This window comes from Echeneis naucrates, chromosome 8 (genome assembly GCF_900963305.1).
Source record: "Echeneis naucrates chromosome 8, fEcheNa1.1, whole genome shotgun sequence".
Taxonomy (NCBI): Eukaryota; Metazoa; Chordata; class Actinopteri; order Carangiformes; family Echeneidae; genus Echeneis; species Echeneis naucrates.
In genome coordinates, this window is record NC_042518.1 from 1,626,009 (window position 1) to 1,650,043 (window position 24,035).

A 24,035-nucleotide genomic window follows, 5' to 3' on the forward strand; every position below is an offset into this window, starting at 1 on the left:
GGATTTGGGATTATGAAGACTTGGAATTTGACTCTGGACTGATTTGTAATTTTCGAGTTTTGTGTTGTCGTCCGTCAGCCTGATGCGCCACCAATTCAAAAAGTTCAGCGATGTTTGTCCCGCTTCAACATTTCACTTTACCCATCAGGACAGACATGACCTGAGACCTTTGAGAGCCAATCAGGCTTCAGACACGTTGGCACAAACCAAAGGTTGTGATGAGAGTGGAGATAATTTGGGCCCTGTCCAATCACGCTGCGGCTCGGAACTCAATTACAAGGAACCAACCGAGTGAACCCGTGAAGACGTGAACTCCCCGACTCATCTGACTGAACCGCTGAAAACAAAAGACACTCACTTAACAGCCCATAAACCTTAAACAAAGCTAATCCAGGTCATGCAAATAATTGAACTAATTTCCAATAAGAATACAAAGAAGCGTTTTAATTGTTTTCCTTTTAAAGTTTTTGAGACTTCTTCAACTGGATTGAGTCTTTTTGAGGTATATGTGCAGCATCTTCTGTGGCTGAACAGGTTTTCACTGCTGCGTCTGCTGGTAAATTACAACCAATAATATTGCACAAAAGCGAAGACAAGGAGACGTGACAAAAGCGTGATTGTAGCAGTTAAGAGCATATGGGATTCCATACAATAAGGCATTGCTTCGACGAAAACATCCGGACAAACAGTTCACAGTTTTAATTAATGCTCGACGTCCTCTTCAGCACTGATTGTTTAAATCATCACATCGACACAAAACTATAACTGGACCGACACACTCATTAGTTCTGACACAGAGTACCTGATAGGTGGAGATGGAAGCAGCTAGCCAATCACAGACCGGGGAATCATGTTGGGGGGGGGGGTTAATAAAGCGAGGAAATGCGTGGACGGAAATGAAGCGAATTCAAACAACCACCGAAGCTGAATGGTTGTTTCGCACTCGACCGTTTTATGCTACAAGCACAGTTAAAAAAAGGAAACGAAGAATATTCCCCTTAAACATATTAGATCCACACCTGTGGAAATAATATCAATCTGGGATCTTTGCCTTATCTAAAATTTAAATTATTAATCGTGAATCCATGAAAGATTCCAGGTGGGAGAAGAAAAGAAAATAAAAAACCAAAGGACCAGCTTGTCTTCTTTTAATGCTGCTAATGTAGCTTATTTACAATCATCTATCGTAGCAACAGAAACTGCCTCAGTTTCAACTAATAAGCTGATATGTTCTGGCCATTTACCAAAGAAGAAGAGTAAAATTAACCAGGAAAAAAAAGAAAGCAGAACAAAAACACAAACGGGAGTTCATTAATTGTGCTTTTTAACCCACAAATCCACTTCATCACTGAAATGGGACAATTTTTAAGAGGCACCACTTGAAGTGCTTACATCAGTCAAAGAGAATCTCTAAAGCTATAACAAGGACTGAAAATACAAATCGTAAATATAGTATATTTATATATTTATAAAGTTGAGACAATTCCCTTCCAGTCCGATGTCCAGGTTAAAAAATATTTTCTTCATGCTGCCAAGCGTCCAACATGAAGGATCCCTCTTTGTGTCGGTGCTCAAAGCCCTTATGATGCTCTAAGAGAGAAAATGTCCAGTTACCCCCCCGAAAATCTGGATGACACAGGAAGCTTGTGCTGAAAAGCGGGAAGAGTTTTAAATGCAGGAGATTCGTTGGAGAAGACGGCTGTCTGGCCGCGGTGCGTTCGGGGGAATCCTTACACAGTTACCTCGTTCTTGCTGGCAGTGCGGTACGTGTGGTGGTGGCCCGGAATGAACTGTAGGTGGTCCACCGTGTGTGTTCGTCGGGAGGCAAACGCCTGCCTCTTCGACGTGGTCAGCTGACCGTGGTTGACCGTCAGCGTGTTGTAGGAGTCGTTAGAGGCACTGGGTTGGGAGTGCATCTTGGTCATCTTGTGGCGGTCCACGACGGGCGTGGTGGGCATCAGCATGTCGGCGTGGGACATGGCCCGCGCCATCGCCTTCTCCCGGAACTTGTCGCGCCTCATCGCCGGGGACAGCAGGGGGTCCTGGGAGTGGAGGCGGTCCGCCGACAGCAGCTGCTCCTCCGAGAGGTGGCGGCTGCTCCCATAGGCGGCGGCCGCCATGACGCCGTACGACGACAGGCCGTAGTCTCCGCGGCGTGGCGTCCTGGGAGGAGACAGGACGTGGTCCTGGGACATGGCCCGCTGGACTCGGCGTGGACGCTGCCTCTGCTGGTGCTGCTGCGGGTCTGCGTTCAGCTTCACCATGTGGGTCGGGCCCCGGCCCCGGCCCCCGAAGTCCTGATGATGGTGCTTCCTGGTGTAGTAATCATCTACATCCTTTTCACCTGAGGAGCAGGAAAACAAACGTGATGAGAGAAGGACGGCTTCGCTTTGAACGAAACCTTCTGATCATTTCAAAGACAATTTAGGAGTCGTTTTGAGTGCTTTAATTATTAATTGTATCTGCAAATCCTTCAGTTAGTGAGCTCCGTTTCTCTGACTCATCAGCTCATCATAGAGCTCCGGGGGCCTGTTGTGCCAGATCTGCAAGATGCAAGCTTTAATTTTGCAGCACCGGACGATTTATTTTCTTGTTAAGACTTAACAAAGTCGACGGATCACAGCAGGCAAAACAAATCTTGCAGCCCATGCGTGGCCATGCAGGCGTCCTGGAGAACTTTAACACGGCACAATTCATCTGCAATGTTCATGCGCCGTTTGTGAAACACGTTGGGTTTAAAAAATGAACATCATGTCGTATTGAAGACTTGAAACTAGAGATCAATATGAAATGGGAGAACACAGATTCAGTTTCCTGTTGGAGCTGCAGCTTGTTCTGACACGTTTTAACTAGAACTTTAAAATCAGGGCGGAATCCTTAAATGCTTCAAATAGATTCAAAATATTCTGACTGAATAAAGCTGGAGGGAGGCGTTGAGGGGAAGACAATGGGTCTAAATAGAAGCTGGTGAGGTTGTTTTGTCCTTTTTCTTCTGGATAAACGAGACAATTTGGACTCATCAGCGAAGTCGTCCTTCGGCGCTGAGAGGCCTCATCAGGACGGAGCAATACTCAACGTTTTACGTGAGCACACTTCTGATGGTGAAGTCATTACGGCGGTACGCTGCCATTTAGGGGTTTCTTCTGGCAGCTCGGGCTGACGGGGGGGGGGCCAAACTTTCTGATTAACTGCCACGGCCGAGGGGTCGTTGCCTCCGCAGTCGTGCGTTATTTCAGACCGTGGAGGACGAACGAACGGCCGCTCTGAGGCGGCGATGGGGATTACTTGTCTGGATGCTCGGGGAGAGATGTCACGCCTGGATACAGAAGGTCACCTCATCGTCCCCCCGCCGGGGGTTCACGTCCACCGCTCTGTGCATTCCTAATGAAGGAGGCCCGACTGTGGCCCGTGGCGATGAGCTCCTGCCGCTCCCTGAGGGATCCGGTTAGATATGACATTATGGCAGAAAATGTCAACCAAACTCAACCAGGGGCAACAAGTATACAGACAATTGACAAGCGGTGGCCCATAGCTCCATTTATAGGTCAAACTGAAGCGTCCGGTGGCGGCGAGAGATCTGCCGTGATTACACACTCAAATGTTAATGTGGCAGGAAGTCGTTATGGCCCCCTTTCATAAGAAAACAGTCGATACTCAAATAAAAGGCAATCCATCCGACTCACTCTGCTGCTCCGAGTTTTTTGGTTTTTTGCCATTTTCCCAAAATGGGGTTCAAGTTATTGGTGATTAAACTCCAACCTTCCTGCAGATGTTTCAAATTAAAAGCACAGAGGGTGGATGGTGGTCACATTTAAATTAGAATTAAAGTCGGATCGGCTTTTTGCTGGAGTGACTCACAAAGACGTTTGGGAAATGATTTTGAAGATGCAAAATTAACCGCTTCTTTTTCTTTCAAAATAAAAGCTACCCCCAGAAATGGGGGTAGTATGAAGTTTCCAGCCAATATTGAAACTTTAGAATGAAAATGGATACAGACAACAGAAATCTGAGCTTCCTCTGGCTCTCAGATCAGCCCTGGATGTCTGGCCGCTATCATTAGAATCAAATCACTATTCATTAATTAATCATAAAAATCAAGTCGTGTGTGTCCTCAGGGCTCAATGAATGAGAACGACTTCCAGCTGAAATACGAGAAAAAGATTCTTTATGTTTCACATTTTTTGCTTTATGTTAAGTGTTGACATCCATAAGAAGATTGTGGGGGGGGGGTGGCTAGAGGCGGTTGTGACGTCAGAAAGTCCCAGAAGTCCTCACGGCTCAGTTTCTGAGATCTTTCATTCTTTCACTGTATTCATCACTTCACTTTAGTTAACTGAGATTACTGCCAACTTCAGCTCCACTTCGTCTTCCTCCTCGGCCACCGCTCTGATTTAAGTCCCCATTTCTTGTTTTTTACACGTTACACTGTTGACACTTTAACCGACTGAGATGATTTAAGGGGGCTGACGTGCGCTGCTCGATCCCACCTCTGCAGCACTTCACAATTAACATGATTGCGAGAGGGCTAAAGGGTCCCAAGCGTGGAGCGGAGCTACAAACACAGGAAATTGCTAACGCTGGCTAATTAAAGCTCCAGCTCCCACTCTGCTAGATTAGGTTCAATATAGACCGTATATTTATGTGTCAGCTATTGATCGAGAAGACTGTAATCATATAATGCACTAACACTCGTGAAACTGCTGGAACATCAATTATAAAGTGATCTTTGGAGGCGTTCAGGGCAGGAGTGGTGGAATTGAAAGCATCGGTGTGTTTTTCTGCTCTTTTTCTTTTGTTTTCGGGGGATTAGAAAGGCGGATTGTCTGCTCTGGGAGGCGTTCTCATTTTCTTTCAGGGAGATTAAGGTGAAAGGGAACGAAATAAGATCGGTCTCGAGTTCTTCTTCTGCTTCTTCGCTGCGTCCTTGGAGGAGCTGAGAGGGTTATTTTAGAGCATCGTCCTCAATCTCTGCCTTGTTGACATCACTGAAGGGCGGCACACACACACACACACACAAAAGATCATTTAAAATTGCAAATAAACCAAACCAATTTAATTCAGTCGTCATCATCTTTCCAGATGGTTTAATTAAAACAGCAAGTAATTATATTACTTTCAGGCTTGTTTCCAAAGACCTCACTTGTGCTTGAACTGACTATTTCATGTCTGTTTTTTTTTCCTCCTCTCTTCAAGAGACGACTTTGCTTACTTGTTTTCTGCCGGGCTTCTGCCTCAAAATACGAAAAGCCTCTTTGTGGTTCGCTGTGATTCGTCTCTGTGATTGCGTGTGTGTGAGTGTGTACGAGCCTCCAGCCAGATAAGAGCGAAGCCTCAAGTTGATAAGGGAGGGAAAAGGCACAAACGCACAAAAGACGAATGTTGAACGTGCAGAGAGGAGATTGCACCGATGTGCGTGTTTGTTTGTTTCACTTCCTACGGCCACGAATAGTAGAAAATAAAAAAGGGACGTTTAAGCAGCGTTCAGTTTTGTTGTACACAGGAAAGAATTCAATGGACAACAAACGCTGTCTTTTAACGTTACTGTCAACAAATCTATGAAATCTGGAAACAACATGACACGTCATCAACATCATCAACACCTTCTCCAAAATGGACGATTTTAAGCGAAAGATCTGAGTCAAACTGTCACTTTTAGTTTTTGTTCGACAACATGATGTTCATCTTTTAAACGATGCTCCGGTTTGGAGGGAAACAGACCAGAAAGCAGGGGATGGATTGGAGGGGTGTGGCTACTCCTTATAATATGGTTTCTTCTAGTGTAAAAAAAAACAAAACCAAGATGGCCGCCAAAGCAGAGGCTTCAAAAAGGTAAATATGAGACGATCTTTTGCTTCACTTTAACCTTCAGGGGCTCTGTTGGGTGTTGTAGTTTTGGTTGACTCGCCTGTTGGCGTCTGAATTTGGACGCCGTTATGGTGAAAACGCTTTCATACCTTCAGTCTGATTACATCATCTGTAAACTCCAGGTCGCGGAGCACTTCCTGTTTCGTCTTCCACAGACAGCTCATCTAGAAAACAGTAATTATCGGCACGACTCGTCGTATCGTTGTGGGGGTAATTGTGTCGCGGTTCTTGCTACACGACGGACATCTCCAGTGTGTTACCACGGTAACCAAACGATCCCCACTTAAATTTGAGCAAATATTTCTCACGGCAGTTAATCTTTTGAACTCTGGACTCGTTTCTTCAAATGAATCACATCTTTCATGCAGCGTGTAATTTAGATTTTAATCTACTATCTGCTCGCTGTGAATATTATGAACTCATCGTTTCGTTTTCTGAGTGAACTGCCCCACGCTGACCTCTTCAGACTTTCTGGTGAAATAAATGCATGAGTTAAAGTCAGGATAAGCAAACCAAACGTGCATCCAGCCCGAGGAGTGCCGGTCGTGAGGGTTGAAATGGCAGCATCCCGGCGTGCAGAGCTGAAAATGCCACAGCGATGATAATGAACTGGAGCTTTCCTGGGACATTACAGCGCTGTCCTGTGGGCTTAAAAAAAGACGCCCCTTAATATGTCATTGAGAGACATTAGCAACATGACACGGGCTGCAGATGGAGCCAAATTACATGCCAATTAGACGTCAGCGGATGGGTCGATAAATGAGTCGATGGGAAAGGGCACGTCGTCATGCATTTTAAGGGTTTATTTCCCCTAAAAAGGTGCGAAAAAATGAGAGGAACTATCTGCATGATGAGGCACCAAACATCTGGAGATACTTATCATGATGCATGTCTCTTTAATGGACATTCAGATGTTTAATCAGGCCAGACGTGGCAAATGCACAGGGCACGGGGAGGTGACGTCATTCCCTGCCTCTTTTTTTTCAGTGCATCAAGCAAAAACACGGCGACGGAGGACGAATGAAGGACCACCTACTTAATCTGTGGAGAGAGGAGGAGTATTTACTTAAGTCAGGCTTGAGGGCCAGTTCGTAGGAGGGCGGCAGATGGCTGAGGTTCTGGAAGGACCTGGACAGCGACAGGTCGTAGGGCTCCGTGGCCGAGGTCAGGATATTGTTCATCCGCTGGGGTCTTTCTACAGGGGATGGGTTGGGTGGTGGGGGTGGTGGTGGTGGTGGTGGGAGGGGGGTGGAGGAGGAGGAAGCAGTGCAGAACAGTTAGTGCACAGGAAGTCAGGAAGAAGCAGGTGAATGGCAGCGTTTAGGTGGGTTTACTGGAGGTCAGCTTTTTGGTGTTTTCTGGGATCAGAACCTGACATTCACACCAAATTTGAGGATTTTGCCAATGAAGCGAGAGAACAGATGCAAACTGTAGCTGCTTTTCTTCCAGATGACATATTTTTAACAGAAAATCTGCTGGAATGTTAGTCAGTTACTGCCAGCTCTGCACCTTCTTCACATTTTCACTAAATGTCATTTATTTTAGTTTAGATTTCATCTGAGTCCTTCGTGTTTGTTCCATTTTCTTAGTAGAGAACTAAATCCACCTCACATTAACACCGACCCCTGGACGACTTTGGACCTGAAAAACTCCCCTCCACCGTTCGCCACGTTGAATGACCTCTGATTATGATAATGTGCTGTGCCGATACATTTCCCTAATTCCGCATCCAGCTTCTAAATAAGCAAACTTTTTTTCTCCCTCTTCTTTTTATACTCGCTTGACTGAACTTAAAATTCCTCAAATTATTTTGTCCTTTGCGAAATGTACAAGAACACTGCAGCAACCGCCGCGGAGAACCTTTTTAAAAGTAAGTTCTCTTTTTCCTGCGAAGAACAAATTCAACTTTGAGAAAGGCAATAAAATGTACGACTCTGCTCTCCACTACATTTGTTTCATAATTGAAATTGTGCTCTTTAATTATATGTGATCTGTTTTCCAAACTGAGTTCTCTTTTCTGTTGAGGGACTGTTGTATAATAATGTGCTGTTTGCAGACACGCTGGCGACTCACTGACTGTTGACGAGTTGAAGCACGAGTCTGATTCACTAACCTGCGCTCATTTGTTTCTGAGGCAGCTGCAGAAAACATCTGTTAGCTGCAGCTCATCTGACACTTCTTTCTCTTTCTTTTATTTAAATTTTTTTTTTCTTATTATTTTTGCAACAAAGCACCTTCGACAGTTCATTTGGGGATTTTAGGTGGCCTGCGCTTCTTGGCGCTCCTGTGGATACCAAATTTGGGACGCCCAGTCACGGGTCAGGAGGCACAGTGGGTGGGGAGGCCCAGGACACGGGCAGGGACTCTGGATTTAAAAATAGGGCCGGTCGACTACTGCAGCAAAGAGGACAGGGACACACAAGACCGAGGAACATATGGTGTAGAGCAGGCGGGGGGGGGGGGGGGCGTTCACTGAGTTGGAAAGAGTGTGTATGTATGTGTGTCTGTGCTGGTTTGTGGGGAAAAGGTAGAGCCGGTTAAAGGAGTGAAAGACGGAAAAATAATGTTCAAAGAAAAGCTTTAGAGATCGGACCACAAAGGTTATGGATCAGAATGCAGCAGCGTGAAGTTTTTTTTTGTTGTTTTTTTTTTTGTGACTGCAAAAAATACACAAGCGCTATAAACGAAAAAAGGAGAATTAAAAAATGACCCCCAGTGTGCAATAAAACACAATTCTGATTTCTACATGATACATGAGGAAGAAAAAGATGAAGGAAAAATACACATAAACACTGTGTGCATGTGTATTACTTACCGTATCTCATTTGTCTGTGGGCTAACAAATCCAAGTGAGAGAAAAAGGATCAATGACAGTCAGAGTGCACAGAACGTTTCAACCAAACCAACGGCGGCTGCACTTCAACACAAACTGAAGCTAAACAGACCTCAAAAGCCCCGTTTGAGGAGTTTTATCTGGTTCTCAAAGCACTTTTGAAACTCATCAGGCCCGTCCTGCTGAAAACACCGACACAAAATGTCTGCCGGTGAGATTTGATAATATCATAGAGTTTTTTTGTCTTTGTTTTTTTTTTGGGGGGGGGGACAAATTAAGCTTCATTCCCTCTTTAATTAATTAATTTCTTCATTTCATTGGCGTCTGATTTCATTAATTCCACACTGAAGCTGCTTCCCTTTCACACAAAACCACATTCAGAGAAATAGATTGTGCTTTTCAATAACGTGGAACTGCAGATCAGATGATCCTTTGATTATCATACACTTTTTTTTTTTTCATTTTCTGTCACGACTTCTTTATTGGCTTCTCCGATTTTAATTTCCCTCTGAAAGATACACTTTTAGTCATTGAAATTGGAAAAACAGTTCTACCTTAAGAACTGCTCTCACTCACAGACAGACAACAAGGCATTTATTTATCTGTTTGGAAAGTCGAGGCAGGTCAGTCACCGCCAAAGAATCTCCCAGAGCTCCGTTTTAGTTCTATTTCTCCGTGATGCTACTTCGGTGTGTTTTCTTACCCAGTTTGGGAGTGAGAGCGGTCAGGTCCAGGTGGCTGTGCTGATAGTCCAGGTGGTGGTTTCCTGGAGTTAAGAAGAAGAACAGGAATGGAAATCAGACAGAGCTGCTGGAATGATGAGAGAAAACACACTTTCACTCTTGACCTTTGTTGTATCTCTAACCCTAACCCCAGACCAAGCAGACCACGAGCAGAAGCTGGATGTGACCCGCTCTATGCTGATTGGTTGCTGCAGCCAGTCATTCACACAGTAGCTCCACCCCCTAATAAATCTGCTTTATGCTCCATTTTCCTCTAAATGGAGCATCGTTTAAGAAAAACGAACATCATGTTGTCAGACTGAGACCATAAACTCATCAGGACAACATTTACTGAGCTAACAAATCAAAGGAGAAGGAGGGACGTTTTCCCATAGACTTCAATACAATCTGAAGTTGCCCCATTGATGGTCATTAGATAGAAAGAGGGCTTTCAAAATCGACTTCACTCCATCAGGTAAGTTTTAATTTCAGCCTCAGCTTTGGTTGACGTTTTGTGCGAGTTTGTGAGTAAAAAAAAAGGAAAATAGTGAGCGCAACACAAACTCCACAAATTTGTGTTGTGAGGATTTGTGGCACGTCTTGAACTGTGTTGTCGCGGTGCATTGAGCTCTCAGGGCCACCGTACAGTCGCATTGTCAGTGCGAGCTCGTTAGCCGCGCGTGCTACTTCCAGAATGTGCTGTGCGTTACTTCAGGTCATTTGTAGTGACTTTGTCGTGATTGTGACATCGTCCTCCAACAGCACGCGGCCTTTCCCTCCCCGTGGATCTGCTGCAAAACCCTCGCCGCTCACTTCAGGGCCTGTGAGCGTTTCCCGCCTTCTGACAAAATCCACAATTGAAACGTCGCTTTGCCAAAATGATGGATTGAGGCGATCCGTCTCTGCCTCTAAGTGACTCGTTCGATGTCGTGCTAACATCGTCATGTGTCATCGGAGCGGTTTAAAAAACAAACGCCGCATCATCTGAGACCTCCATCACCGAGCAGAAACGGGGAGTCCAAATACTTTCAGAGTGGAAATATTTCCTTTATTCAATTACACCTGATTCTTCTGAACAGCAGAGCGCACGCCGCGTGAATATATGACGCAGGCACCTTATTTGCATTTAAATATATTCATCTATCATCCTGTAAGAATGCTAAAGACAATAAAAACGGAGCTCTGATCGCTCAGGAAGACGTGTGTGAACAGACAGAGGGGGGCTGTGCAAAGATCAGAGTTAATGTTCCTCCTTCAGTGAGGGGAGATGGCATTTTCTGACAAATGTTGTTTGACTTTTGCTAAATTACCCTCCTATGAACATGAACTTCAAATTAAATTGGTTTTGCACCAAATAAATAACAGCCTTTCACTATCTGAGTCATTTCTTCTGTGTGTGTGTGTGTGATTTTAAATTTCGCAGAGCAGGGGAAGCGACTGCTACACAAATTTCACACATTAAAATGGAGCACAAGCGTTTAGACGGGGTTCAAAAGTTTATCACCCTGCGAGGACGCTGTTTTCCTTCAGGCGGTCTCCGGTTCAGGGCTTACGTGTCTGATCCAATTATTGCACTCGTGAGATATCTGAATGTTGCAGCAGCTCCGGCGCTAAAAATAATACGTCATTTGTTTTTGAGGAATGTACGTTTTTGAAGAAAAGTCTCGGAGGCCCAGATCTATAACAGACAGTTATTTCTGAGGCTGCCGTGCTTTTGGTTCGGTCTGGAAGCCCGAAGTGAACTGAACAAGCTGCTGGGATCACCTCTGTCTCCGTAAAACTGGAAAACCAAACGAAATCACCCGTTTATTGTGCTTTGTTCTTTTTTTAACCACCAGAGGAAGACGAGCAGGAATTGCATGAACGTGCTCAGCTGCGTCTGCCAGTTTCCTTTTGAAGCTCGCAGGAATCAAAGTGGGAATATAACACACTAACTTCATTATTTTATATTACAAAAAATTCTGCCATTCTGTGGATCGGTCGTACTGCATCAGTTATAAATGATTTCTTCTTCTTCTATGGATTTACACATGCACACTGCCTCTTCTGAACAGTTTGCTCTTCATCGTCTCTAGTTTTTCCATTTGTTGTCCTGCGGCTGCAGACAAACAGCTGCTGATGAAGATCTCAGATATTTACACACAAACGCATGTTGTTTCATTTTAGTCACAGCTGAGAAGCGTTCTTTAACAGTTCCTTCCTCTGCGCGCCGTGAACTCTATTCCTTTATTGTTTAGTGTGGATGTTATTTCAGTGACTCATCATCGTCCGTGAGCTAGTACAAACATCCTCGGCCTCTTTCCTCCGGCACAGACGTTAAAGGGTTAACCTGTCAGGTGAGGGCCGTAATCCTGAGCCCACCTGAGCACACAGCTCGGCTCAATGCGGCGTACCTGCAGAGTGTTAACTCATAAAGCAGCCGCTCTCGCTGACAGTGAAGCGTGTCACACGGATTGGCTGCAGCAACACAGGCGGCTCTGTCACAAATGAATTGAATGCTTCCAGGTTCCGGCAGGGTGGACAGAGGGGATCCCACTGTGACCCAGATCCATTTTAAACGCCTCGCTCTGGGGGAAGCTGATGGACAGACGGGGGCTACAGAGAGAGCTCATGCTATGTCATTATGCTGGCAGAGTGTGAAGTGCCATGTGGACCTGGTGGGACAGATCACCTCGTTTTGCCCTTGTGCATATGAATGTGTGACGGGGAGGGAGAGCGGCGCGGCGGGAGAGCATTCAAGTGTCTGAACCTTCAAACTACTCAGGACTTTAATGGGTCTGTGGTGAAACTGCAAACCTCAAATGGGGACATTTTTAATTGAGTGACCAAATCAGAATAAAAAAAAAAAAAACCTGCAGAAATAGAGCAAATCCCAAACAGATTATCACATGAAGACACATTTCTGTCAGCTACGAAGAGCTACGTTAATCATCATCCCTTCAAGGCAACGGAATTATTTGACCGGGCATCAAAACTTTTAAGAACTAAAATGTCAGAAGAATCTCTCTGCGATGTGTTTCTGTTTGAACTCTGAACAGAAAACAGACGAAACCATCGCGACGACGAGACAAGAATCTGCCATCGTTTTACTTTTGGATGTTGAAAATAAAGGTGGCCCTGACCCAAACGTCGACGGTCTGACCCAGATGTGGGCGTATGTGGGCCAGACTCGGGCCGAGGAGCTGGGCCAGGTCTACGTTGGTCCCACGACTCTGCTTCCTCTGATAACGACAACGAGATTTTCTGTGTGCGAACTTGTTCAGCGCTAATATCTGAAAATCATGCTGATTGAGGCTTTGGGAGCAGGTTTAATTTGCTGGGATGGATCCCAGTTTTCACTCTGAGACACTGATATTTATCTCGTTAACAGCCTCGTCTGATTTTGGCTTCTCCTGTAAAATGCTAAACCATAAAAAACCAGCATTTGGGAGGCTTTGATGCAAAAACCCTTTCAATCACAGCTCATCAGAAAAAATAACTAAATCACAGACATTAACCAACACAGCCACTTGTAAATTATTTGTGTGTATGTGTTATTTTAAAGTAAAATAAAAACAGTTTGATGGATGCTGTCGTCACACTTCTTCATTCTTTCCTTTCATTTCTGAATCGTTTTCTGGCTGCAGTTTTGTGTCAGACATCAATGAGCAAAGAGCAACACCGCTACAGCAAAATAAAGAGGAGTCGATGTTCGTTCCAGCGTGCAGCTTCTGCTTTTATTTATTTCTGTATGTCAGTACACTGAGATTAAAAAAAAACATGTTTCTCTTCCCCGATAGCATTTTCCTCTTTGCGCTCTGTTCTCTCGGAACATGAATGAGTCTTAATGCTGCTTACAAATGAACCCAGTCTGCCTGAAATCATCACATCCTGTAAGGACCGGGTGTGTGTGTGTGTACCGGTCGAACCCTTTGCTGTCAATTTTCCATTTCACGAGCTGCAGCTGGGAAACAAACGGTCACTCTGTGGGGGTGGGGGGGGGCATGGCTTCTTGGAGTCTGTGAATTACTAACAAGGATAAGCACAGATTTATCTGATGTCTTCTTCGATATGTCAGAAGTAACATCACACAAAGCTGCCGTTATCCTTGCTGTGGAATATAGGACTCCGTCAATCGGCAGCTGAGGCTGGAGCCAGATCGGAGTCTGGAGTCTGGAGTCTGGAGTCCGGGCCTGCTAAAGACAGACTGCAGTCGGAGCCTACCGGGCTCTTTCTCCAACCGCCACCCACGGAAGGATGGACGGAGCGTCCTTCTTCTGAGATTCAACAGCCCTCCATTCCTCCGGTTACTGACAGCACTGAGGGGTCCGACTCGGTGGCAGAAACTGGACCGGTGTCTGGGTGCTGAGAGAGAAACCTGCTCCGAGAAGAGGACCTTCTAAAACCAAACCTGACCTGAACCCGGCCCTCCCAGTTTGACTGAAAACCCCGGTATGTAATCATGAAGTAATCAGGATTCACTTTCTAAAAGTGGGTTCTGACGGGGCTCCTGGGGGCCCCATAACAGAACATAAGACAATTTTGTTAAGAGCAAAAGTGTGATCTGATCCAAGTCTTATGAAATTCTGGTCCTGGTTTGAGTCCCGTAGGGTGGAACTCTTTCCTGCTTCTCTCCACTCCTTAAAAACGACCTTTAAAATGGGCTTCCTAATTTCTCGTGCCAGTTGGGGGATCGTTGATGTGAGCAGGTTTGTGAACCACCAACGCAGAAGACCATTTCCAGTTCCAGCTGATCCGTGGAGTGTGTTTATCTTTAAACTTCCACAGGCAGAGCTTTGATTCGCCGTCTAAAAACGACGAGTCGGCCGTCCGATGAACATGCAACACAGGATTCGTGCACATTTGCATCTAGATTCTGACCTTGTGAGCAAACACTGAGCTTAGGACAGCAGCAGAGGTAACCCCCCCCTCCCCCAGCAGCAGCAGCCCGTGTAGATTTCAGATGAGCCGGCCTGAATAAAAACAACAACAACAACAACAACAACAGAAAAAAGCACATTTCTCGGGTCATGTTTCCTGAGAAGAGGACGCCACAGCAGCGTGGCGGCCAACTCTCTGAGACGTCGTCCCAGCAGATTCTTTGTCGGGTGATTGGAGCGTTTGTTTTTCTTTTGCCAAAGTGTTTGTTTGTGTTGACACACCTGGCTCATCAGTGCGGCACGCTCTGTGAAATCCAACACCAACGTTTTCTCTAATGCTGCCTTCGTGTCAAACTGAGCAGCCGAGTGAGAAAAAAGCCTCCGACTTGTGATTCGGTTCAGGAACGAGGCTGAATTTCTGACAGCGACGGCGCCGAGAAGCTGTCATCAAACCTGCTGGCTGCGATCGCACCAACGCTGGCAGTTAGATCAGAGCAAAATCCAGCATTAACACAAACACAACCAATTCAATTTGTTAGCATCTGGTAGTGAAACAGGTTAGCAGCACTCACAGCTGAAAAGTCCTGATTATTTTTATTATTGTGACATCTGTGAACTCCTTCTCCTCACCTGTTTTCTCCAGCACAGGCCACAATAAGCTGCACTGTGTTACCCCCGTTACCCCCCATAGTCGGGGGGGGGGGTGTTACAGATGGGGATGAAGGAAGAAATATGAATTAGTTTGTTTAGAATGAAGTTCAACCTTGGATGGACTAAGATGTAGATGTTGCTGCTGCTTTAGACCTGGAGGGCAAAGGTCAGCAGCAATACGACAACAAATGGAAAAACCAGAAGCCTGAATTTACAGAAAGAACCAGCTGGACGCCCGTCTGACTAGATCGGATGAATTTCTATTAAATCAACCAGCTTTTTTCTGAACTAAAACAGTGGTCATCTGCCAGCTTTCTTCAAAAAGACGTCCAGAACACTTAGAGCCTTCGATATCCGGCAGTTTAAACGGTTAACAACAAAGAAACGGCCCGAGTAGAATTACAGTAATGACCTGATATTGTGAAGAGCAACTTCTCAGCTTTCAGAAACCGCTGGCATTTCTCCGATAGAGCAAACATTCGCAGACTTACGGTAATTGGAAGTGCGGTGGCGTATTCGTCATCTCTCCGTCAGGCAGCTGCTCTTCTTTGTCCTTGATTGGACCCTTCACCACACCGACTGAGCATCAAATGTCACCAAGTGGCTTTATGAAACAGGAGAGACCGAAACTAGCTGACGGAGGTCTTGGTCAGGACGGAGCTGGCCCGTTTCAAAACCCTAAAATCACAACATCTCATACAAAAAGTGTTCATTTAACCAGGAGAACCATTCATCCCAGTCAGGAGTGTTTTTCCTGCTGGAAACTCACAGCTTTCATCCCGACGTCGACTCACTAATGCTCCGACGTGTGAACGGCAGCAAATCCCTGCAGCCAAGTTCCCGAGAGCGGAGGCTGTGACAGCAGCAGATTAGCTCTGCGGTGGTTTAGAAGAGACACGTTCAATAGTCTCACATGGCTGCACACTTCTGGATCCTCATAGATATACGAAGACACAGAGAGGCGATATATGAGAACGCTGCCTGTGACATTAGAGACGTCGTTTCGTTTTTTTGCTAGTTGAACTAATTAAAGGAAACTTCTGGCTGCTCCTCTGCCTGTTGAATTTCTGTGGCAGCCAAAGACTAACATCTCTCCTGCTGGAAATAGTTTAATGATGAAACGTCGACGGTTGGAAGCTAAAAAGCAGAATTTAATAAGACTCACAGCTCAAACTGAAGACATCATTTGGCTGAAGTAACTCCGTCACTTCTGAGTTTCACTGTGAAATGAAAGACTTTTCCATGTTTAATTACTTTGGTACTTTGGGGCAAAGCGAAACTGCTGATTAAACGAAAAGGCAACTTTGTCAAAACACCAGTTTTCAGATGAAACCATATTTGGAGGAGAAGGTCGCACAGTAGCCCCGCCCCCTACAACGAACATCATGTTGTAGTGAAGACTGAGACCACAAAGTCATCAGGAAAAGGAGGAGGGACATTTTCCCATTGACTTAAAGACTTCTTTCACAGTGGAGTCGCCCCCTGATGGTCAGGTTGAGGCTTTAAGAGCCGACGTCTGTTTTCACAGACTCTGATTGGGGTTCAGCCGAGTTCAGCCTTTGATCAGTTTTGCATCATGTAAAATTCATGCTGCAGCAGAAACAGTCCCCGAACCGAAGACTGAATCGTGCTTCTTTTGAACTCCCGTTTCAAACCTCGACCCCTTTAGAACCAAAGCCCACATCATCCCGTTGTACTTAATTGTGTATTTTTCTCTCTTTTTCTGTGTGTGATCCGCCCCCTCCTAAAAAGACCAGAGACAGGAAGAGCTGAGACAATCAGCTCGGCATTACACATGACGACTTCCCACCAGGGGCCCCGAAGCCGAGGATCTTTGTTTCAGCCGCATTGATTAGGGATTGTGTGTCTCAGCTCTCGGCTGTATCACGCTCTCCTGACATGCTGCTTCTTCCATTTTTTTTTTTTTTCCCCAGTCAGAGTCTGTTGTCTCCGACCTCCGTTACCCACTTTCAGGCTGTGACCTTGTGACTTCTTAACGGGAAAAACAAATGCCAGCAGGCCAACCCCTGAGCTCTCCAGAGTCTGCAGGACCAACGTAAAAAAAAGAGAAAATATGAAAAATAAATTCACAATGTGTTAAAAACTAAAAAATAAAAAAAGCAGAGCAGGACGTCAAGGTCAGCCCTCCATGTTTTTAATTTGTGGATTTCAGTAAGCAGGGCGTTTAGTCTCTCCGGTTCAAAACACGGTAGTAAAACTGATGACATGAGCTGCTGAGGGCTTTGAAAAATAAAAACAAGAGTAACATCTATTGTCCTCTAAAAGGGGCCATCATAAAAAAAAAAAACAAAAAAAAAAACACAACACTATTTTTTTATTTGAAACTAGAGACTCGTCAGGAAAACACCTACCGAGCTGAGAAGAAGGCGCATTTTCCCATACATTTCAACACAAACAGAAATCGTGTTTCTGAGGCATCTTTAAAGGATCTGATGTTCCTTGGCTTCGGCGCTGGATGTCTTTGTCTCCTTCACACTCACGTCGCTTTCAAATTAAAGCAACAAGCGGCCTTTTTCTCTGCAGCCTCGTGAGTAATGTGCGATGATTAGAACAGATAATTACATCTATTTACATATAAATGTGATTGATACTTGTCCTACAGAGCTAAGCTTCTTTAAGCTGTTTGCTGCTGATCTTGTCATAATCTATCCATAATATTTGGATCCTCCATCTGAAGTTACGTAATTAAATGATCATTCGCGACGAGTAAACAATCGGGGATGATGACGCTAATTAACGTCGGCGGAGCATGATGTCGCGTTCGTCTAATGATGTTAATTAGGAGACTTTTGATTAATACGGCTTCGTAAAGAGTCGGAGTAAGATCTTTTTCTCTTTTTTTTTATGTGATGGAGCGTCACACAGATAAACTTCATCATTATTATTCTTCCATAGAGAGGAAGAGTTTCAGGGTTAGGGTTAGTCACGTCACATTTTTGTTTCACCTTCACGGTCACATGACTGTTACAGCCGTGTTTCCTGTTGAATCATTTCTGATAGTGACGTCCAGAGTCACGTCTCTACGTCGGACGCTCCTATTGGCTCCGGTGGGTGATGTCACAGCCAATCAGTCCTGTATGTTTCAGAGTTTATTGCGTTGACAGAATAAAGACAATCAGATATTTAGAGCTGAGGAACTTTCTGTGTTCAGCTTTTACTGTCCTCGGTTTATTTCTGGGGGAAATTCAGGCGCCCATTAAATTCTAAAAACAGATTGCACCATGATGAAATGGTCTGCATGTTTCTGTATTTTCCCATTTTTACTTATTTATTCATTTTATTTTTTGAGACGAAGCGACTGCTTGCTGTCACACCAGGCCTCCGTGATGAGCTGCCGTCATCCACAATATCGACTTCATGAGAGCCTGAGAGGAACACTTCAGTGATAATGCCAGCACTCATTTAAATCTGAACGCAGTGGGACGTTTGGAAATGTCAAGATGAACCGAAATGTTTTTTTTAAATAAATAAATAACCAACAAAAACAAAATAAAAAATAAAAAAAGAACAGAGAGACCTTTGAAAATAGACGGCGTACATCCAATTTTCATAACGACGAGTGGCGCCGTCTTGATTGTGTATTCATACATTTACAACATAATCAAGTTGCTGTTCCTTCTCCCTGCTGTGCTTTTTAATTTTTATCAGCTCTGCCTGGAGCTGGATGAAGGTGTTGGCAGCGTTTTCCTCGCCCTGCTGTAAAACACGCCCTCCAGTCAGGTCGCGCCTCAACAGGTACACAGTCAGACTGCTTATTAAAACTCTGGCTTCCAGCCCGAAGAGCCGCTGATGCCTGCAGGTGCAAAGTGTCGGGTTGGAGGTCTGATCCCCCCGCTGGGGTCGGAGAGGTCCTCCGAGGTTTGTTCCTTCCACTCTCTGTAATGATCCTGACACGCTTTGAGCGGTACACCTCGACCTCTGGAGATCCTCTGAAGTGGATTTTCATTGAGAGTTTTAACTCTGCAATTTACACCGACGGAGAAAAGAAATCAATCCATCATTCGTGTTCATTTTCACTCCGCTAGAGTCAGCAATTAACCTGACAGACTGTGGGAGGTTTCAAACCCCGACCCTTTCCCTCTTCCCTTTGTTATAATTGCTGCTTTTTACTCTGCCAACAAAGCCAAAACTGAAATGTTCAAAAGAACGAGAAAAGTTTGAGCAGCAGCTGCAAGTAAGTGATGCACGAATGTAGCAGCAACCGGAGAGACGGAGAAAAAGCTCCACTGCAGCAGGAGGCCACAAATGGCCCCGAGGGTTTGAACCCCGAAGGCTTTCGCCACTGCACCACCGTACCACCCAACATTAGAAACGTCCAGGTCTACAGGTGAGATAAAAAAAGTCTCATCTCATCCCCTCATTTTATATTCCCGTTTCTGAAGCGAATTAAAACCGCAGAAGAAGCTCCACTGCAGTGGGAGGCCAGATAATTGACTTGTTGCAGGGAGGGGTCTCTTTTGTACTCGCCGTGTGTCCACAGTTCCCGGTTGTCGACAGGACCCCCCCCACTGTCCCGACTGCAGGAGCGACTGCTAATTATACACCGCCAGGGAGGAAGGAGGGTAACTCTGCTTTTTAAATCTGGTCTTCTGCGGCTTTCTCGAGGACGATCTCCTGCCTGAAATGTGATATTGACCTGAGGCAGGTGGATGTTGAAGATATGACAGGAAAAAAAAAGAAATGATTGGATGGCGTGTTATTTCATGTAGCCTATGAGGAGGAGGAGGAGGAAGAGTGAGGTGAAATCTGATTATCACAACAGGAGCTGAGAGGATTTATTCTAATGGATGAAAAACCAAAAGAAGAGCAGCTGATGTGCACGGAGCGGTGAAATTGTCGGGGCTTTGTGTTGGAGCTTTTTGAAGAGCTGTGTGATTGGGATGAAAGGAGAGGTCAGCGGACAGATGGGGGGTACGTACAGGTGAATAAATCCCACACGAAAACAAAGAGAATGGGAAATCCAGACGAGAGCAAGAGGACGAAGCAACTCTCCGAGGGATGAGCGCAACATCAAAGATGGAGACGCATGAACGGCAAGAAAGCGCCAAGCCGGCCTGTCCTGGGAGATTAGGCCGCGGCTTGTCTGACGCACCGACCTGAAGGTATTTCATCCAGAGCCGCGTCCCGAACAAAGCTTCGTGTCGACGCCGGAGCAGACGGCGTCCGGGGAGATTTGTCAAAGCGCCTGCATGTTGGATTTTTAAGACGTGTGTTCGACTTATTTTGAGACAAACTGGTGGATTCACCGACGCTGAATTCTGGCAGCTGCAGCCTGTAACAGTAAAGTAGCTTTAAAATCATTAACAGGGGACACACACACTCACTATTCATTTATTCAGCCCGTGTTTGAGTGTATTTTTAATTCTCTCACCTGTTTGTTCTGAAAGTAAATCAGGATTTCCTCCCTGGTCGATAAACCGCAGCAGCAAACAAATGAAAAACTACATCTACATTTTTTTTGTTGCTGACGTACATTAAGCAGCATTCAGTCACGCTGTATGTGTCTATACAACCCCACTGGTTGTCAGAAGACAGCGTATTGAAGTCAATGGGAATATGTCTACCTCAATGAGCGCAGGGGTTACCACCCAATCAGAATGCAGCACAGAGCAGGGCAGAAATGAAAAGAGCGCAGACGTTGCTTCACATCTGGAGGGAATTCCAGGTGAGAGACGTCAGCGACGCTTCGGTTTCATTTCAGATGGATAGAAAGATATTTTTCACCGATGTGATAATCAACAAAATGCTGATACCTCTCTGCATCACCTCACTCTGACCCAGCTCGGCTCGGCTTGAAACAACAAATCCAAAAATGTAAAGAAAGCAAAACTGGCTCCTCTGAACTCGATTCCATTTCTGTTTTTAGTTGCCATGTGGGTGTGCAGTCGGTCGCCACCTCGGTCCGTCTGTCTGCTGTGAATGAAAAACATTCACGCCTCCTGCTGCAGCTCCGGGTCCTGCTCCCTCCATCCCCTCTGCTTACAAACTGCTGCTTTCTTCGATTTGAATACAGACAAGCGTAGAGCGGTGGAAACCTCATCCTGCTGCAGGTATCACAACAAATCCTCAAGTTTTAATGAAAGCTGCACAAAACAGGATCTTTGCTGCGAGGCCCAGGGGGCGTCCATTTACAGTGAGACATGAAGGAGGAGGAATAAAACAGCAGTTTGTGTGATGGATTTGTTTGGTTCTGCGGCGTGCCTTCCAGTGTCTCCTCACGTGGCGGAGCGAACGAACTTCCTGCTCTGCCTTCCCGCTGACGGCGAGGCGTCACATTCTGATCTCTTCCTTCGCACCTCTTCCCCCCAAATGCAACCAAACGTTTCCAGCTTTTTGTTCAGAAAGAGGCTGCTTCACGGAGACTCGCCTGTTTGCTGCAGATATGAACACAGAGTGTCGATTGCACGGGCAAGAATTCCTTTAAAAAAAAATCAAACTGCCCTTCAAGGACCTGATAGATGAGGAGGAAATAAAATCTGAGCCTATTCAAAAGTGAGAGATGAAACTGAAGGAAGAGGTGTGTGAGGCAGACTGATGCACTAACAAGCCCCCAGAGCGCCTCGTTGTTTTTCTTCATCCATTGCTGTTCCTGTTCATCCCGGGTGCCAGACACATCTGTCTGTGGCTTTGCAGGTGTTGTGACTGCTGGGAGATGAAATCCCAGCAGGCTTTGCACGAGTGGAATCCATTTAGTGATTCAGACAAAGGGCGGGGGGGCGTGATGTCGTGACTGGAGCTTCACGTGATGACGGATGATCTGATGTCTTTAATTGAAGTTTTCAGACACAAACAGAAGTACAATTAAGTCCATCTGGTCACCGAACTGCTGCAGTCAGTGGATGTAAACGTTCCTACGGGTCTAAATTCTCTCTCGTCTGCTGGTGAATTTTACATTTTCACATTTTACATTTATCTTCTTTTATGTCTACATCTTATATCTCCACATTTTATTGCCCCGTAAAGCTCTTTGAATTGCCCCAGTAAAAGAAAGTATGATAATTTCTTTTAGTGCAGCAAAACACCAAGTATGATTGATAAGTTATAATAATTTCATATGATTTCAAATGAGAGTTGTGATTTTTGGTGATTTTACATCTGATTTGATGGAAAATATCACACCACAGTGATTTCATATTCTAACAGTCAGTAATGATCGAAGTGTAATCTAAATTAAAGATGGACACTTTTCTAATAATTTGTGGGAGGGCGTTAAATTTCATTTAAAATGAGTTTCTACCATCTCCCCAAGAAACGCTGATGAGGACTCTGACTTCTTCCTCCTCCAGTGCTGACGTGGTTAGAAACCTATTATCACCTCAGCAGATTAAAAACATTTGAGCACAAACATTTCAGACTCATAGTTTGATGGGATGAAAGCAGACGGGCGATCTGGGCTTTAAAAGGAGGAGGAGGAGGAGCCGCTACATCGGGTCACAGAGAGACACAAACAAACGCACCGCAGTGGCAAAGACAGTTTCAAATCATATCCTGCTAATTAAATTTCCACTAAAGTTGAAGCAAAAGCCGTTAAAACGACTCCAGTGCTGTTTGAGTGGAGCGTTGTTGAAACTGTGTTCATCTGAAACACATCAAAAGATGAAAGTGGTGATAAGTGAAGGAATTAACGGAGGCACTGCTGGGGATCATCAGAGCTTCGCTGCTCTCTGCACAGCTGAACGCATCAGTCTTTTACACCAAAAGCTGCTCATGAAGTCTTCAAATACAACTTTATTCACACGTCTCCGTGATAACGGATGGATGTGACGCAAAACATCAAATTAACTGAGCTGGAAAACATTAGCAATGCACAACTGGATGCAAAGATAAATTTGTGGAAAGATGGACGCAGCAGATTAAAAAGTTTAACTTCAGTTAAACAGTTTAACTGAAGTTTTTCAAGGGACTTTTTATATTATCATCTACAGAAACAAGACAATTCCCCACCGAGAGAAAGAACTTTGTAGGAAGTAAGAAGGAAGAACCAGACCCACGGGGGAATAAAGACTTTTCACCGAAAAACTTCATGCATGTGACTTTAGACCACGTGCACTTCCTGCACATACAGGAAAACTTCTTCCCCTCAGTGTGTTTGATTTGTGTTGTAAAGCACCCGGACTATCACTGTCGTTATTGTTTTGTGTGTCTGGGGCCAGAGAGAGGATGAGTCAACATTTAGTTTCACCAAGTCAAAGCTCCATCATGTAGATTTAGTGCCTTCTAAACGTGGAGAATCACCAAAAATGCTTTTTGTTGACCTGTTTGGTCGTTGTTAACTGGAAGAAAACACTTGTGTTGTGCTCCTTCCTACAGCCTGACACTAAAAGATGCTTCTCAAGAAAAAAAAAAAAGGCCAAACTTGAGAAAGGGAGACGAGGGCAAATGAATCCGTGTGGGAAGTCTTAAAATACCCCCCAAACTAGGGCAGCTCAGGCAGCTGGGGGTGTAGCACGACGCATGGCAAACCTGTCCGTGCAGGCAGGACAGGACTTACATAAACCAACACGAGACGCCGTAGGATCCGGCGAACTGCAGGGTCGGGTTAAAAAAAAAAAAAAAAAAAAGTTATCTGGAGTGAAACGGCATCAACTCACCTGCTGCACAGCGACCCAGATGGCTGAGCAGGCACAGAACCGAGCCCCAGGATTAAAACCAGAGCTGCTACTTTGGATTTTTTAGAAGCGCCAGCCAAGCAACTTCTACAACTGGGGTGCTTTAAAACAAGCAAGCAGAGCGGCAGCAGTTAAAGATTCATGGGCTCCATATTCACAGCCATCCGTTTCACTGATGAGGTCTATAGCGAGGGATTAGGGGAGCCTTGCATATTGTTAAAAGTAAATTGGTGCCTTTCAATTCTCGCAGCATTACCCAGTCTGTCCAGCACATATAATGAATTCCAGTAATGAACTGGCCTTATACAAGCGGAGCACAATATAAGCTGCAAAGTGTTGTACAATGCAGGCCACATTTGTCACCATTACAGTCAATATTTGGTGACTGCCACAAGATGAATGTGGCCCTGGGGAACAATGAAAGAAACCCGGTCTAATCTAATGTGAGTCATGATGGTCTCCGTGGCTCCTGTAG

The 24,035-nt window shown here is 45.2% G+C and overlaps 1 protein-coding gene across 3 annotated transcripts in view; it reads right to left on the bottom strand.

Annotated features, from left to right (window-relative positions):
- Positions 1 to 1,730: 1,730 nt before the first annotated feature.
- LOC115047972 (shisa family member 6) overlaps positions 1,731 to 24,035 on the bottom strand; it is a 52,909-nt gene continuing 30,604 nt past the window's right edge. For 2 of the 3 annotated variants that reach the window (XM_029509245.1, XM_029509243.1), the window contains 2 exons: positions 6,902 to 7,060; positions 1,731 to 2,344 (listed from right to left, as the gene is read on the bottom strand). In XM_029509245.1, coding sequence (XP_029365105.1) covers positions 1,731 to 2,344; positions 6,902 to 7,060 — 773 coding nt within the window. Of the gene's footprint in view, positions 2,345 to 6,901; positions 7,061 to 19,495; positions 19,520 to 24,035 lie in introns of all 3 variants that reach the window. The other variant, XM_029509244.1, reaches the window with a different exon arrangement.